General features: G+C 37.7%; 1 protein-coding gene across 50 annotated transcripts in view; it reads left to right on the top strand.

Annotated features, from left to right (window-relative positions):
• The window catches only part of TTLL5 (tubulin tyrosine ligase like 5), a 316,623-nt gene that overhangs the window by 83,740 nt on the left and 214,556 nt on the right, over positions 1-18,327 (top strand). For 31 of the 50 annotated variants that reach the window (XM_086319563.1, XM_086319532.1, XM_086319523.1 and 28 more), the window contains 2 exons: positions 12,259-12,321; positions 17,343-17,381. In XM_086319563.1, the coding sequence (XP_086175689.1) occupies positions 12,259-12,321; positions 17,343-17,381 (102 nt within the window). The remainder of the gene's footprint in view (positions 1-12,258; positions 12,322-17,342; positions 17,382-18,327) is intronic. The other 19 variants (XM_086319545.1, XM_086319536.1, XM_086319552.1 and 16 more) reach the window with 1 other exon arrangement.

The following is an 18,327-nucleotide window of genomic DNA, read 5'->3' as shown; positions in this document are numbered from 1 at the left end:
TGTAAATCTTGAACACATTAAACTTATTGCTTAGTATTTCATGTACATGTTATTTTTAACAGCTTTGTTGAATTATAATTGATATACAATAAGATTTGCATATTCAAAGTGTACTATTTCATAAGGTAACATAGGTATGTATAAATGCCTGAAACTACCCACCACAGTCAACACAGTGAACATATACATCACTCCCAACTATTTCTTTGTCCCCCTTGGTAATTCCTCTCTCCTGTTCTTCCTTTCCCTGCCCTACCTATTCCTGTCCCAGGTAGCTACCGATCTGCTTTCTGTCAATAAAGAGATATTTCCTTTTCCTAGGATTTCATATATGGAATTCTGTTGGTTGTCCTCTTACTTACTGATCTTTCTTTTTATCTGGCAAGATTATTTTTTGATCCATACATGTTATAGTATGTATCGGTGGTTTGATTTCCTTTTATTGTCGAGTGGCATTTTGTTAACAGGCATATATCAGAATTTGTTTATCCTCTCCTCTGTGGATTAACGTTTAGGTTCCTCCCAGTTTTTTGGTTATTGTAAAGAAAGGCTCTGTGAGCATCTGTATAGAAATTTTTGTATAAACGTGCTTTCGTTTCTCTTAGGTAAATGCTTACTTGTGGAATGACTGGATCATATCATTGCACATGTTTAACTTTTTTAAGAAACTGCCTTGTGGTTTTACCATTTTGCATTCCTATCATAAATGTATGAGAGCTTCAGTCTGTCCACATCCTCATCACCAGTTGGTATGGCCAGTTTAATTTTAGCTCCTCTAAGAAAGGTGTAGTGATATCTCATGGTTTCACGTGCATTTTCCTAATGATTAGTGATGTTGAGCATGTCTTCATGTACTTATTTGCCATTTGATGACTAGATATTTTGCCCATTTTTAAAATGACTTTGTTTTCTTTTAATTGAGCTATGAGAGTTCTTTTTTTTTTGGATACAATTCCTTTATCAGATGTGTGCTTTGAGAAGATTTCCACCACCCCTCCCTCCGCCTCCTCCACCCCCCACCCCCGATACGTTGCTTGTCTTCTCAATCCTTTAAATAGTAGCTTTTGAGGAGTAGAGATTTTTAATTTTAAGTCCAATTTTTTTGTTTTAATTACTGTGCTTGGGCATCTAAGAAATTTTTGCCTATCTCAAGTTTTCTTCTAGATATAGTTTTAAGTTTTACATTTAAGTCTGTTCCATTTTGAGTTAATTTTTGTATATGGTACAAAAATTATGTACCATGTATATAAATGGATCATAGTTCTTTCTTCTTCCAGATGGATATCCAATAGTTTTTGCACCACTTTTTGAAAAGACTACCTTTTGTCCGTTGAACCGTCTTCTCACTTTTGTGGAAAACTACTGTTTATTCTATTCCACTGATCTTTTTGTCTTTGTGCCAATACAGTACCACACTGTCTTGATTACTGTAGCTTTGTAAAAAATCTTGTTCTAACTTTGCTCTTTTTCCAGGTTGTTTTGGCTATTCTAGGTCATTTGCACTTCCATTTGGATTTTAGAATTAGTTTGTCAGTTTCTACGAAAAAGCCTGCTTGGGATTTTGATTGGCATTGTATTGGCTCTCTAGATCAGTTTGAAGAGAATTGACATCTTAACAATATTGAGTCTTCCAGCCCATGAACAAGGTATATTTGTCCATTTATTTAGGTCATCTTTAATTTTTCTCAGCAGTGTTTTGTGGTGTTCAGTGTTCAGATCTTTTACATTTTTTGTCAGATCTATTCCTAAGTATTTAATATGTTTTGATTCGATTATAACTGATTTTGTTTTTTTAATTTCAATGTCTGATTGTTTGTTGTTAGTATATAGGAATATAGTTGACTTTTCCATATTGACTGGGGCTTCCCTGATAGCTCAGCTGGTAAAGAATCTGCCTGCAGTGCAGGAGACCCTGGTTCGATTCCTGGGTCTGGAAGATCCGCAGGAAAAGGGATAGTCTACTCACTCCAGTATTCTTGAGGTTCCCTTGTGGCTCAGCTTGGGAAGATCCCCTGGAGAATGGAAAAGCTACCCACTCCAGTATTCTGGCCTGGAGAATCGCATGGACTGTGTAGTCCATGGGGTCGCAAAGAGCTGGACACGGCTGAACGACTTTCACTTTCACGTGTGTCCTGTAATCTTGCACTGCCCGGGGCTTCCCAGGTGGCGCTAGTGGTAAAGGACCTGCCTGTCAGTGTAGGAGATGTGAGAGATGAGGGTTTGATCCCTGGTTCGGAAAGCTCCCCTGGAGAAGGGCAATGGCAACCCACTCCAGTATTCTTGCCTGGAGAATCCCCTGGACAGAGGAGCCTGGCGGGCTACAGTCCATAGGCTACAGCCCATAGTCCATTGCACAGAGTCGGACACACGTGAAGCAGCTTAGCACGCACGCACACAATCTTGCTAGACTCACTTGTCATTTATTGAAGGTTTTTGGAGATTCCATAGGATCTCCTACCTAGTTGAAAATATTGTCTGTGAATAAAGACAGTTTTCCTTCTTTCTTTCCAATCTGGATATGTTTTATTGCTTTATTCTTGCTTGATTACATTGGCAAGAACCTCCAGCACAGTGTTGAGCAGGACCAGTGAGAGCAGACATCCCAGTCTGGTTTCTCTTCTTAGGGTAAGCATTCAGCCTTTCATTATTAAGTATGATGTTGCTGCTGCTGTTGCTGCTGCTAAGTCACTTCAGTCGTGTCCGACTCTGTGCGACCCCATAGACGGCAGCCCACCAGGCTCCCCTGTCCCTGGGATTCTCCAGGCAAGAACACCGGAGTGGGTAAGTATGATGTTAGTGTTAGGTTTTTCGTAGATGCGCTTCATCAGATTGAAGGAGTTCCCTTCTATTTCTCTTTTGCTAAGAGTTTTTATCAGAAATGGATGTTCAGTTCAGCTCACTTGACTTCAGTCGCTCAGTCGTGTCCGACTCTTTGTGACCCCATGAATCACAACACGCCAGGCCTCCCTATCCATCACCAACTCCCGGAGTTCACTCAGACTCACGTCCATCGAGTCAGTGATTCCGTCCAGCCATCTCATCCTCTGTCGTCCCCTTCTCCTCTTGCCCCCAATCCCTCCTAGCATCAGAGTCTTTTCCAATGAGTCAGCTCTTCGCATGAGGTGGCCAAAGTACTGGAGTTTCAGCTTTAGCATCATTCCTTCCAAAGAAATCCCAGGGCTGATCTCCTTCAGAATGGACTGGTTGGACCTCCTTGCAGTCCAAGGGACTCTCAAGAGTCTTCTCCAACACCACAGTTCAAAAGCATCAATTCTTTGGGCCTCAGCCTTCTTCACAGTCCAACTCTCACATCCATACATGACCACAGGAAAAACCATAGCCTTGACTAGATGAACCTTTGTTGGCAAAGTAATGTCTCTGCTTTTCAATATGCTATCTAGTTGGTCATAACTTTCCATCCAAGGAGTAATCGTCTTTTAATTTCATGGCTGCAGTCACCATCTGCAGTGATTTTGGAGCCCCCAAAAATAAAGTCTGACACTGTTTCCACTGTTTCCCCATCTATTTCCCATGAAGTGATGGGACCAGATGCCATGATCTTTGTTTTCTGAATGTTGAGCTTTAAGCCACCTTTTTCACTCTCCACTTTCACTTTCATCAAGAGGCTTTTTAGTTCCTCTTCACTTTCTGCCATAAGAGTGGTGTCATCTGCATATCTGAGGTTATTGATATTTCTCCCGGCAATCTTGATTCCAGCTTGTGTTTCTTCCAGTCCAGCGTTTCTCATGATGTACTCTGCATAGAAGTTAAATAAGCAGGGTGACAATATACAGCCTTGATGTACTCCCTTTCCTATTTGGAACCAGTCTGTTGTTCCATGTCCAGTTCTAAGTGTTGCTTCCTGACCTGCATACAAATTTCTCAAGAGGCAGATCAGGTGGTCTGGTATTCCCATCTCTTTCATAATTTTCCACAGTTGATTATGATCCACACAGTCAAAGGCTTTGGCATAGTCAATAAAGCAGAAATAGATGATTTTCTGGAACTCTCTTGCTTTTTCCATGATCCAGTGGATGTTGGCAATTTGATCTCTGGTTCCTCTGCCTTTTCTAAAACCAGCTTGAACATCAGGAATTTCACGGTTGACATATTGCTGAAGCCTGGCTTGGAGAATTTTGAGCATTACTTTACTAGTGTGTGAGATGAGTGCAATTATGTGGTAATTTGAGCATTCTTTGGCATTGCCTTTCTTTGGGATTGGAATGAAAACTGACCTTTTCCAGTCCTGTGGCCACTGCTGAGTTTTCCAAATTTGCTGGCATATTGAGAGCGCACTTTCACAGCATCATCTTTCAGGATTTGAAATAGTTCAACTGGAATTCCATCACCTCCACTAGCTTTGTTCGTAGTGGTGCTTTCTAAGGCCCACTTGACTTCACATTCCAGGATGTCTGGCTCTAGGTCAGTGATCACATCATCGTGATTATCTGGGTCGTGAAGATCTTTTTTGTACAGTTCTTCTATGTATTCTTGCCACCTCTTCTTAATATCTTCTGCTTCTGTTAGGTCCATACCATTTCTGTCCTTTATCAAGCCCATCTTTGCATGAAATGTTCCCTTGGTATCTCTAATTTTCTTGAAAAGATCTCTAGTCTTTCCCATTCTGTTGTTTTCCTCTATTTCTTTGCATTGATCGCTGAAGAAGGCTTTCTTATCTCTTCTTGCTATTCTTTGGAACTCTGCATTCAAATGCTTATGTTTTTCCTTTTCTCCTTTGCTTTTTGCTTCTCTTCTTTTCACAGCTATTTGTAAAGCCTCCCCAGACAGCCATTTTGCTTTTCTGCATTTCTTTTCCATGGGGATGGTCTTGATCCCTGTCTCCTGTACACAATGTCATGAACCTCATTCCATAGTTCATCAGGCATTCTATCTATAGATCTAGGCCCTTAAATCTATTTCTCACTTCCACTGTATAATCATAAGGGATTTGATTTAGGTCATACCTGAATGGTCTAGTGGTTTTCCCTATTTTCTTCAATTTCAGTCTGAATTTGGCAATAAGGAGTTCATGATCTGAGCCACAGTCAACTCCTGGTCTTGTTTTTGCTGACTGTATAGAGCTTCTCCACCTTTGGCTGCAAAGAATATAATCAATCTGATTTCAGTGTTGACCATCTGGTGAAATCCATGTATAGAGTCTTCTCTTGTGTTGTTGGAAGAGGGTGTTTGCTATGACCAGTGCATTTTCTTGCAAAACTCTATTAGTCTTTGCCCTGCTTCATTCCGTATTCCAAGGCCAAATTTGCCTGTTACTCCAGGTGTTTCTTGACTTCCTACTTTTGCATTCCAGTCCCCTATAATGAAAAGGACATCTTTTTTGGGTGTTAGTTCTAAAAGGTCTTGTAGGTCTTCATAGAACCATTCAACTTCAGCTTCTTCAGCATTACTGGTTGGGGCATAGACTTGGATGACTGTGATATTGAATGGTTTGCCTTGGAAACGAACAGAGATCATTCTGTGTTTTTTGAGATTGCATCCAGGTACTGCATTTCGGACTCTTTTGTTGACCATGATGGCTACTCCATTTCTTCTGAGGGATTCCTGCCCGCAGTAGTAGATATAATGGTCATCTGAGTGAAATTCACCCATTCCAGTCCATTTCAGTTCGCTGATTCCTAGAATGTCGACATTCACTCTTGCCATCTCTTGTTTGACCTCTTCCAATTTGCCTTGATTCATGGACCTGACATTCCAGGTTCCTATGCAATATTGCTCTTTACAGCATCGCACCTTGCTTCTATCACCAGTCACATCCACAGCTGGATATTGTTTTTTCTTTGGCTCTATCCCTTCATTTTTTCTGGAGTTATTTCTCCACTGATCTCCAGTATATATTGGCCACCTACTGACCTGGGGAGTTTCTCTTTCAGTATCCTATCATTTTGCCTTTTCATACTGTTCATGGGGTTCTCAAGGCAAGAATACTGAAGTGGTTTGCCATTCCCTTCTCCAGTGGACCACATTCTGTCAGCTCTCTCTACCATGACCCGCCCATCTTGGGTTGCCCCACGGGCATGGCTTAGTTTCATTGAGTTAGACAAGGCTGTGGCAGACACACTGAAATGGATGTTATATTTTGCCAATTACTTTTTATGCATCTCTTGACATAATAATATGTTTTTTCTCTTTTGGTTTTTTGATATAGTGAATTACATCCATTTTTTAATGTTAAACTCAGCATTGCTTTCCTGAAATAAACTCCATTTGGTCTGACATGTATCCTTTTTACAGACTATTGAATTTGATTTACTAAAATGAGATTTTTACATCTTTGTTCATAAGAGATACTGATCTGTGGTTTTATTATAATATATTTGGTTTCAGTATGAGGATAATGCTGGCCTCATAGAATAAGTTGGAGAGTGTTCTCATCTCTTCAATTTTCTGGAAGAATTTATGGAGAATTGGTATTTTTTATTTCTTGAATGTTTGGTAGAATTCACTAGTGGAGCTATCTGGACCAGAAGTTCAATTTCAGTTTCTTTAACACATGCAGGGCTATTCAGATTATCTGTTTCTAGTTGAATGACCTTTGGTAGTTGGTATCTTTTTAAGCATTTGTCCATTTTATATATGTTGTGTTGGTAAGCACAAAATTATTCCTAATATTCACCTATCCTTTTAATATTGGTAGAATCTGCAGTGATGTTACTTCTCTCATTTCTGATATTGGTAATTTAATTCTTCTCTCTTTTTATCATATTCAGTCTGGCTAGAGGTTTATCAATTTCACTGATCTTCTAAGGGACCCAGTTTTTAGTTTCATTGTTTTCTATTTCTTATACATTGACTTCCTTCTAATATTGTTTCCTTTCTTTAATTTACTAGGGGACTTCATTTGCTTTTTTTCCCCCCTAGTTTCTCTAGATAGAAGCTGATGTCATTGATTTGAGACCTTTCTTCTTTTCTGTATGTGTTTAAGCGCTATAAATTTCCTACCAAGTACTGTTTTTGCAGAGTCCCATATATTTTGATTGTTGTATTTTTTGTTTTTATTCTGTCTTTGGCCTATGGACTATTTAGAAATGCGTTATTTAGTTTTCAGATATTTGGATTTTTTTCTAGAGATTTTTCTGTTAATGATTTCCAATTTACTTCTTTTGTACTCAGAAAATGTACTTTGTGTAAGCTGAATCTTTTAAAATGTACTGAGACTTGTTTTATGGTTCAGGGTATGACTTGTCCTAGAGTCGGACATGACTGAAGCGACTTAGCAGCAGCAGCAGCAGCAAACGTAACATGTCCATTGAAAAGAATATACATCCTGCTATTTATTGTTGGGTGGGGTGTTCTATAAATGTCTGTTAGTCAAAGTATTGGGCAGTTCATATGTTCTCTATTTTACTAATTTTATCAGTCGTCAAGAGTGTATGTTGAAGTCTCCCATTGTAATTGAGACCTTGTCAGTTTCTCCTTTTGGTTCTGTCAGGTTTGCTTCTCATGGATTTTGGAACTCTGTCATTAGGTCCCTCTGCAATAGATTGGTTATGTCTTCTTCATAAATTGACTTATTTACTGCCATGAAATGTCCCTGTTTATCTTTGATAATGCTGTTCGTCCACAAGTCTGTTTGTCTGCTTAATATACTTGCTTTAGCTTTCTTTTTTTTTTAAGTTGTGTAGTATAATGATTTGACTTACATCATGGAATGATTATCACAGTAAGTTTAATGAACATCCATCAGCTCATAGCACACAAAGTTAAACAGAGAAGAACTAAAAGTAAAACTAAAGAACTCTTAGGATTTAGTCTCTTAACAATTTTTATCTATAGCATATAGAAGTATTAATTCTTTTTTACATGTTGTACATTATAACCCTAGTACTTCCTTATCTTGTAACTGGAAACTTGTACCTTTTGACTGTCTTCACCAGTTTCTCCTCCCCTCACCTTTACCCATTCCAACTTTCTTACGACTAGTGTTTGCATGCCGTATCTTTTTTTTGTGTGTGTGTGTTACTTTTAATCTCTCTGCGTCTTTATAGTTAAAGTAGATTACTGTCAAAAAAAGGAAGTCCTGCCATTGTGGCAACCTGGATTAACCTTAAGGAATAATGCTAGCTGAAATAAACCAGAACAGCAGATATTGTATAATCTCACTCATATGTGGAATCTTGATTGGAAAAAAAAAAAAAAGTAGAACTGATAGAAACAAAGAGTAGACTGATAGTTGCCATGGACTGGTATGGGGAAATGGGAAATGTTGATCAAAGGGTACAAATCAGTGTTAAGATGAATAGACTCTGGGAATCTAATGTACAGCATGATGATGTGATTGGATTTAATGTGCCACATTACTATCTGTTTTCTTTTTGTCTAATGTGTTCTTTATTCCCTTTTTTTTTCCTCCTGTCTTTTTTGGATTAATTCATTCCTCCTGCTTCTTTGTTGTGCTTTTTAAAAGTGTGGTTGCTCTAGGGTGACAATATACATCTTTTACTTACCACAGGGCACCTTGAAATAATGTTATATTATTTCATGTATAATTTAGGGATTTTACAACCTGTATACCTCCATTCTTCCCTCCTGTCCTTTGGGCTGTGGTTGTCATGCATTTTATTTCTATTTAAGTTTTAAATACCATAGTGCTTTGGTTATTTTTGCTTTGAACAGTTTAAGGAAATATAAATAGGAGGGAAAGTCTCATAATTATGCATTTACTATCGTTTCCATTGCTCTTCTTTCTTTTATGTTGATCATGTTTTTATCTGACATTTTCTTCCATCTGAAGAACTTTTAGGCTTTATTTTAGTGCAATCAATTCTCTCAAGTGTTGTTTATCTGAAAGTCTATCTTATATTTTCAATTTTGAAAGATTTTTTTCATTGGTTTTAGAGTTCTGGGCTGGCACTTATCCCCTGATACTTTAAAAGTGTTGTTCTGTTGTCTTTTGGCTTGCAGTTTTCTGATTAGAAGCATGCAGTAATTTTTTCCTTGTTCTTTGGTGCATAATGTGGCTCTTTTTCTCAGCCTGCTTTTTAGATTATCTCTTGATAACTGATTCTCAACAATGTGATTATGATATATGCCTTGGTGTCATTTTCTTCATGCTTCTTCTGCTTTAGATTCATTGAGTTTCTTGGTCTATGGAGTTATATATAGTTTTCCTCAAATTCGGAAAACTTTTGGCAGTTATTTCCTCAAATTTTTTGTTTGTTTATTTGCTTTTTCCATTTCCCTCCTCTCCTTTCAGTACTATTGTTACATGGCTCTGTTCATTTTTTTATATTCTTTTTCTTTCTTCATTTTGGATGGTTGGTTCTCATTTTATTCATCTTTGAAGGAATTAAATCATCTGCAGTGTTAAATCTTCTATTAATTCTAATCAATGAAGTGTTCATTTCACGTATTTTATTTTTACCTTTAGGACCACCATCTGTTTCTCTTTATATCTTCTTTTTCTCTTTTGAAAAATTATTTTCATGATTTCCTTTAGACTCATGTGCATATATTATGTTTATAATAGCTGTTGTAAAATCTTGTTCTATTATCTCTGTCATTTCTGAGTCTGTTTCTATTGACTGATTTTCCTTTTGTCAATGAGTTGTATTTTTTCTGTTTCTGCGGATATACAGTGATTCTTTTAAAACTGAATGTTGTAATTGCACATTGTAAATGTTGTATGGTTGTGTTTGGATTTTATTGCTTCTTTAAAGCCTGTTGAAAGTTTTTTTTAGGCTAGAGACTTAAGTTACTTGTAGATCAGCTTAATCTTTTTCAGGCTCATTTAAACGTGTTTTTATGGTTTGTTTAGAATAGCTTTTTGTCTAGGTCTAGGATAATTCCACTACTGAAGACTCTTTGGGGGTGTCTGTTAAATGACCCCCATGTTCAGTGAGATCTCTCCATTCTGGCTGGTGGGAACTCAGATCAATTGGCAGCCTTGTATGTGCAAAGTATTCAGCTTACACTTTCTCCTTAATTTCTTTACTCTGACAGTTGCTCCTTGCACAGCCTGTGCACTTTTTCACCCTGTGCCTGAGTAGATCTGAATTCATCCAAAGATTCAAAGGGTCCTTTGTGATGATTTTTTGGTTTGTTTTGATTTCTTCTTATGTATAGCTTCTTCCTTTCCAGGACATTGCTCTGAACATTCTAGCACTTCTAGAACTATGATCTCTGTCTTGTCAACACAGAGACTCTTGGATTTTCCTTGAATTCCTTCTCTTTGCGTGTTGTCTGGAATTGCCTCTGGTAGGAAGGTGGCACAGTCGGGGGCTCCCTTCATCTATCTCCCCTTTCAGGTATCACAGTCCTGCGCTGCCTATTGTTTCATATGTGCAAACAGCTGTTTCATGTATTTATGCACTTTTCTAGCTGTTAATGGTGAAAGAGCAAGTCTTACGGCAGTTATCATCTTATATGTAGAAACAGAATTCTGTTGTTTAGTTTGTATTGCTTTTGAACTTTTTCTTTTAAAAATGGCATGCTTTATGTATTCTTCCTTTTTTCATTCAATATTATATTATTAAGTTTTATTTTGTTACATGTAGCTTTTGAATTCATTTATTGTTTTTCAGTGCTTTATTATATTCTTCTATGACTTTATATTGCTGTTAAATTTCCCATTCTCTTTTTGATGGTATTTGACAACTTCCTGGTCTTTTTGCTGTTAAAGACAGCTGTGCTGTAAATATTATAATGTGTGTTTCCTGGGTATATCTATGAATGGAATGTATCTAGAGCAATAAGATAAGTGAATGTTCAACTTTAAAAGATAATGCTAAAAAAAGAAGGTAATGCTCAACTGTTTTCTGAGAAAAGTGAAAGAGAGCACCAAGAATTTTAAACTAATTGAGTTACCTTCATGTAGCATGGAAAAGATGCACTTATCTGCTAACAAATATTCCTTTTTTATTAATGTATGCTTATTGAATATCAACAAGTATTTAGCAGTATGCTTGGTGCTTTGAGTGTGAAACACGTGTTAGTTGGGATCTCTGTTCTTTGAGAGTTAGCAGCATGATTAGAGAGAATTTATTTATACATGTAATAGAAATAGCTCATATTTGTATTGCTCCTTGTAATTATAATGTACTTTATACACATCTTCCTGGTGGCTCAGATAGTAAAGAATCTGCCTGCAATGCAGGAGACCCAGGTTCAATCCCTGGGTCAGGAAGATCCCCTGGAGAAGAAAATGGCAACCCACTCCAGTACTCTTGCCTGGAGAACACCATGGACAGAAGAGCCTAGCGGGCTACAGTCCATGGGGTCTTAAAGTTTCAGACACGACTGAGTGACTAACAGTCACTCACTTATACACATCATTGTTATTCCCATTTTAATGATAAGGAAAATAAGGCTCAGTAAAGTAATGTGACTTGTCCACTATCACACAGTGAGACTTGATGCAGGTGTTTTGACTCCAGATCCTAGTTTTCCCTGCTGCATCATGCTGCTTTCCAAGAAGAGAAAGTTATTCTACGAGACAGCATATGACAGGTCCCTCTGGCATGCAGTGAAGGCGAAGGAAGAAGGCCAGAACAAGGGAACCTCTGTAGACTTGCAGCAGTCCTCTCAGGGAAGGCTTCTTGTAGCATAGTGGACTTGAGCTGCTTCTTGAAGGGTGGATTATGGATAAGTAAAGAGGGTGTGAGGAGAAGGTGTCCAGACAGAGGCAAAAGTGTCAGTGGGAGGTGTGGTATGAGAGGGTTATAGGAGACCTGTCTGGACTTTAGGACCCCTGTTGGGGAACTGTAAGGAGAAAGGGTGAATGAACGGATGGTATAGATGACCCAGGTTTTGAAATCTTGAAAGAGAAAGTGTATGCCTCTTGCAGTTGGCATCACGGAGCCATTGAAGCCTCTGGAGAAATAAGATGATGGAAACAATCTGTCAGTATTTTCATGCCCTTTATGCATCTTCCATTCCAGCTTCATTTGACCTCTTTTCTAGCTATCTGTGATTTTTGGTGGTGGTTTCATTTTTGTTTTCCAGTTTTATTTTCTGAATTTAGTATACAAGCTTTTATTAATCCAAGAAATCCTGCCTTTTCTTCCTTTTTATTTTCGTATTATTAAGTCATCTATATTCTTTTCTTTTATTGTATTTTCTGCTATTCTAGTTTTTTTATCATTTTAGTTTGAGCAAATAGCTCCTCCTTTGTCACGTTAGAGACTATATATATATTTTTAGAAAACCTGTCACTTTTGTGCTTGACTTGTGTTTTATTTCTATATTTTTCCTCTTCAGTTAAGCTTTAAGAAATAACCAGTTCCTATCTTTGTCTTTTAGGTCCTACCTTGAACACAAGACCTCCATGAACTATATGCTGGCAACACGTCTCTTTCAAGACAGGTGGAGATTTGCTAATCTTATAAATTTAGTAGGACTAGATCATAAAATTAACAGAAAGTAAATGCAAACAAAGAAAAGAGGTTTTATGAAACTCTTCAGGAATATTTGATAGAAAGAGCTTTATGGAAAACACAACATAAAACCTCATTTTTTTTAGAACTCATTAACTCTCAGCACTTTGTAATATTTCTAGACGCTACAGATTAAACCGTAAAGACCTTAACACATATCCTAAAATTTTTCCTCCTTAAAGGAAGGCCCTTTCTCAGTGCCTTTTTGCTTTAGACACACTTATCACAGACATGATTATCTGTCTTTCTAGACTAGACGAGACTAAAAGGATCAGATTAGAAAAGCTACAGGAGAGGTAATTCACAAAATAAATACAGTGAGAGTTGTAAGAAATGACAACTGATAACCTCAGTACAAGGGGAAATAGGGCAGAAATGATGGAAAACAGACGCCGGAATTCAAATAGCACAGCAGTCAGGGACTCCTTAGTCCCACATACTTCTGTTGCCCCCGAGACATAAACTGCATTGCAGTACAGTTCAGTAATTGACCAACAAGGAACCTTAGGTATTTAAAGAAGTCTGTATTATTTTCAAGGTATGTATGCTTTTTATGTGGAATTCTTAAAAAGAGATATCCCGATTTCAGCCACTTCTTGTGATTTCATTATCCATCATCAGAAACTGTATGGGATTTCCAGTTTCTCTCTGTAAATTTGTGGTTATTACCATTGATTAAGTAATTACACTGTGTAGCTTCCAGTGAAAAAGATATTGAGATTTACTTGGACTATGTAGAAACTCAGTTCTTTATATATAACCTGCTCCCAGTTCCCTACCTGCTACCTCCTCCCTGGAAATTTTTACAAGCCTTCTTTATTGTTCCGGTTCAGACACTATACTAAGATTTGTTCTGGTGTGTTACTTTTCAGTATTTTGCTTTTGCAGTGGATGAATCCTTTCAGTCTGAAGGTTTCAGTCTCTTAAACTGTGGGAAATATTCCCCGTATCCTGTCTTTCCTGGGGACCTTCTGTTAGATGAAATTTGGATCTTGTGCTATATCCTCCATATTTCTTTACTTTTTTCTCATAATTTTGGTCTCATGGTCTCTTAGCCTTAAATTCTTGGAGCTTTTTTGAACTTTGTCTTCTAAAAATTCTAAATTGATCTTTAGCCTTACCTATCTTGTTACTCAGTACCAGCACTGCAAGAGGATTGTTTGATCTACTTCTTTTTATTTTGGCAGGTACGATTTTAACATCCAACAACTGCTTTTGCTTTCTGACTAGTTTTCATAGTTTATGGATGTAATATTAAATTGGTTGTGGTACCAGTTCCAATGTGGAGGAGGTAGGAGTTTCCCCTACAGCACCAGGCAATTGCAACATGTTCAGTTCTGACACTATCTACCTGGAAATCAGCGTCAGATTCCAGGTTAATGGTCCAGTCCTACAAGAGTCTACCCCGCCCACCACAATCCCCCCACCTTACTTTAGATGCTAATCACAGCCCAGGTTGTTACCTTTATTTCTGACCTACTGGCTGCATATAAGAGATTTCCATGACCCCTTCTGTGGGGGGGAGATATTCAGAAGAATATTCAACTCATTGGATCACCAGTTTATTATAAAAAGGTGTATATAACTCATGATGGGAAAGCCAGATGGGAAAGACACTTAGGGCCCTCTCCAGGCGCACCATTCTCCCCACTTCTCCACAAGCTCAGCAACTTGGAAGCTCTCTGAACCCCATACTTCCAGGTTTTTATGGGGGCCGCATGACATAAGTGTGATTGGTTAAATCATCGACTGTTGGTAATTGAACTCTATCTCTAGCCCCTCTCCCCTCCCAGAAAGTCAGGGGGATGAGACTGAAAGCTTCAACCCTCTCATCACAGGGTTGATTCCTCTGGTGACCAGCCCCCATCCTGAAGTGATCCAAGGACTTTCTAAAAGTCACCTCATTAGCATGACAAACGATGCCTTTACCACTCATCACTTAGACATTTTAAGGGTTTTAGGAGCTCTGTGCCAGAAACAGGGATGAAAACCAAGTAAGTATATATATTTCTCACTATAAATCACAGTGTTACAAATATGTTTTTTTTAATCTCTCTAGCATAATTATTGAAAGTTCTTTTCTGTTTTTTGCACTATTTTGAATTCTTCTGGATTATTTCTCCTTGTTTATCTCATTCTTTCTAGTTTATGCTCTTATATTTCCTGCAACATCTGGTGATTTCTAATTGTCCAGTCATATTTATAAGTAATGGACTGTTTGTTTAGGATTGGTAATTTGCCTGAGTTTCCTTAAAGGTTGTGTCAGTCTGTTTGTGAACTGACATAGAGTCTATGCTTGAGGCTTGATTGCTCTGTAATTGAGCTTCTTATGAGGGAGAAGAAAGGTAGAACAGGCAATCTGGAAGCCACTACCAAAATTAGGAAGCATTCTTTCTGGGGCAAGCAAAACAGTGAAAACACTTGAGATATAATAACATATGTGCTTTTTTCATTAACACATTCAATAATGTGTTAATAGTAGTAGGCCTAGCAGTGGGACTAATAACCACCATAGTTTAAAAAGTGTGGGAAGTGTTGGCAATATTTTGAGACCCCTGGAACAACTCTAAAGTAACATGAAAAAATTGTGTTATTTCTTTTGGTAACAAAATTGCACTTACACAACTACGGATGATCCCCTACATGTATATGATGCTGAATTTCTTTTAGAGGATTAATTTTGTTTTTTTTCCCATCCAAATTGATATCTTCCTTGACTTCTTTCTTTAGGCTCTAGTAGCAACTCCTGCTTATAAAGCATTCTAAAAACTGTGATTCAAAAAACATGAATTTCTGTTTAGCAAAGAAAGGCCCTTATGATTTACTCTTCCTACCTTTTTAGCCTAATCTCCGCTTTTCAGTACCAACCCATGGCCAATTAGACCATATCTACTGCTCTTTCATGCCTCCTTATCCTTACATTCCATTGGAATTCCCATACATTCCCTTGGAATGGCCTTCAGTTTACCCTGAATTCTTTTTCTAGCTATGTCATTCATCCTCTTACCCAGGCTAGAAGGAAGTTCTCCCAGCCTTTCTTATCCCTCCATCGGATTTAGATCGCCGTATTGTACATATTGTATTATAATTGCCAGTTAGTACTAACTACTCTTGTCTACTTTCAAGTTGGCCTTTAAGAGTAGATACTTGGTTATATTCCTCTTTAACGGTATCAAAACCTATCATGAAGCAGGCACACACACAAACATGCGTTAAAAAAATTAAATTATGTTTGTTGCAAGCCTTACATCTTCCATTAAATCTGTTCTCTTCAATCTGAATTCATGTTTTCTCTTTTGCAAATCCTACTGTATTATTGTCAGAACTACTTTCAAACTAATTCTCTAATCATTTCATTTCATAATTGGTTCATTTTGCATGCCTTCCCTGCCCTCCCCCTTCATGCTCCACTCACCCATCCTGCCCTGGCAAACAGTGTCTTACCTGCTGTCTCATGGCACGACAGTAGTTTTAAATCTGGCTGTATTTTAGCAACATCATATTTGTGCTACATGTGTGTGCTAGTCCGTTTCAGTCGTGTCCGACTCTTTGCAACCCCATGGACTGTAGCCCACCAAGCTCCTCTGTCCCTCGGATTCTCCAGGCAAGAATACTGGAATGGGTTGCCATGCCCTTTTCCAGGGGATCTTCCTGACTCAGGGATTGAACCTGTGTCTCCTACAGCTCCTGCATTGCAGATGGACTGCTGAGCCACGGAGGGAAGCCCATTTGTGCCCTAGCCAATCCCAAACTGAAGTCTGTACTTATTAAAAAGCCACCCCGGTGACTGTCATGTGAATGCACGATTGCAAATTACAGAGAAAAACCATTATCTGATTTTAAAAAGTTAAAATAATTTTGAGACTTTCTGATAATAAGTTGACAGTATTAGGACACTGGCACAAATAGAAGACATGGGGAGGAAAGGATAAAATGTTTTGGTGGAGACAGATTTTTCAGATGATTTTTTTCTGTAGATAGAGTATCTTGATATTGATTGCATCTGTCTCTTTTTTAAAAGATCAATACCATAGGTTACATGTTGTATGATTGCATTTATATAACCATTGTGAAATGATACAATTTTAGCATGGAGAACAGATGAAGCCAGAAGTTAGGTAAAAAGTGTGTGCTTATAAAACGGCAACATACGGGATCCAGTGGTGATGGGGTTGTTCAGTATCTTGTCTGTGGATACATGAACCTACACAGTGATAAAATTGTACCAAACTAAATATACACATTCATAAATGAGTACAAGTAAAGCTGGGGAAATTTTTTTAAAAGTGTGTCAAGTGAAAGGAAATTGAATGACAAACAGAAGCCAGTTTGAATGTGAATGGTACTTCCTGTGGTTAGAGCCCAACTCTAGTTTAGAAACAATGAGGAACATCTCTTTTTTTAAGGAGATTTTTTTTTAATTATGGAAAATCTATTTATCATGAGCATCTTTTTTGAACCCCCATGAGAACTGAGATGGACTTCCTTCCCTAATATAGTTCAGTATAAGTAGAAAGAGTCCTGAAGTCTGAGACCAAAGTTGTGGGCTCAGATTTAAACTGTTTAAAGCTCTGACATTGAGCTTGTCACCAAATGGTCTTATCCTGCTCATTTTTATAAACAGGGCTCATATTATTATTGTGAACAGTAAGTGTGATTAGATTTGTGGCTATATGTACAAATGCAAGTAATTGTTAGAATTTTTCTCTATAATTCATTTGTCCTCTATCTTTTGTTTTTTTGTTGATCTTCCCTAAAGGTTATGGTACTCTGTTCTTTTCTGAGCATGTTCTCGATTCATCTCTCTGCTTCTACCCCAAGATGCCTTCCCTGGCATAATTCCATGTTGAAGCTCTGTAGTATAAATCTCAGGAGTGTGTGTGTGTGTGTGAATTCAGGAGAGAGTATCTGTGTAGTGCTCTAACCCACTTGTCCTTTCTACTCCTGTAGGGGAAACCCAAGAAGAAGCTTATTGACAGGAAGAACACGGTAACTGATTTTTAAAAGTTGAGAAATTCTTTCCCTGTGCATAATATGTGGCCATGCACAGACTAAGCATGATACTTTACATAACCATTTTCAGTATTGAAGCACTATTCTGTGGCAAACTTTTTACAAACTAAGTTTGGGATTTATATTTTTTAACTACAAATATATCATTTCAATGATAGTAGTTGTGTTTGGCTATGTGAGAGAGCCCAAAGTCTTCGTGAGATTTCAAGATCAATCTCAGGCTAAATTCAAAGACAATGTTATGTTTTGGCCTTGGCATACCTGGGGCATACAGGTATGGGACTTTGTACCATATAGCACTGAGCAGAACTACTTGCAGTTTACCTTGGAACTAGAAGTGTGCAAAATATCTGTGGCTCCTAATTTTGGCAGAAGAGAGGAAGGGCTTAGAAGAATGACTGGGGTGGCCTTGCCCAACTGAAAACTGCAGCCAGAATAAGAACTCTTAACCCTAAATACATACCTTTCAGTTTGAGAGATTGCATACATCCCCTTTGTGCTGTTTCTCTTCAAAAAACACAGTGATAATAAGAAAGAAACTCCTATATTTAGCTTTTTCTTTTGCATTTAAGAATTTAAGATAAATTTGGTTTTCTCATCCAAATCTTTTGAAGCATAAATCTGATTTTTCTTTAAAGGAGGAAAATATGATAGCCATTTAATTTAGGGAAAACTGAGAAAAATAAACTTTTATAGTTTGTTTCTAAATGAAAGTCATGCTTAGCTTATAAATTTTCTCCAGTTATTAGTCAAGGAATACATTTCATAGATATACTACTATCAATTTAGAAATTAGGGGAAAAAACTTCAACAACAAGAATATTTATTTAAACGTTGGTGGGTTTTGTTCTTTAGGACATTTTATGTGTCATCAGAACTGGTTTTCTGGTGGTATATAAGCAAATAAAAGGTTCATTTAAAA

Source organism: Bos grunniens, chromosome 10 (assembly GCF_055505025.1).
Source record: "Bos grunniens cultivar Pamir isolate PY7600 chromosome 10, Bosgru_T2T1.0, whole genome shotgun sequence".
NCBI lineage: Eukaryota > Metazoa > Chordata > Mammalia > Artiodactyla > Bovidae > Bos > Bos grunniens.
The sequence above is the reverse complement of the archived record's forward strand: the minus strand, read 5'-3'. Positions and strand labels throughout refer to the sequence as shown.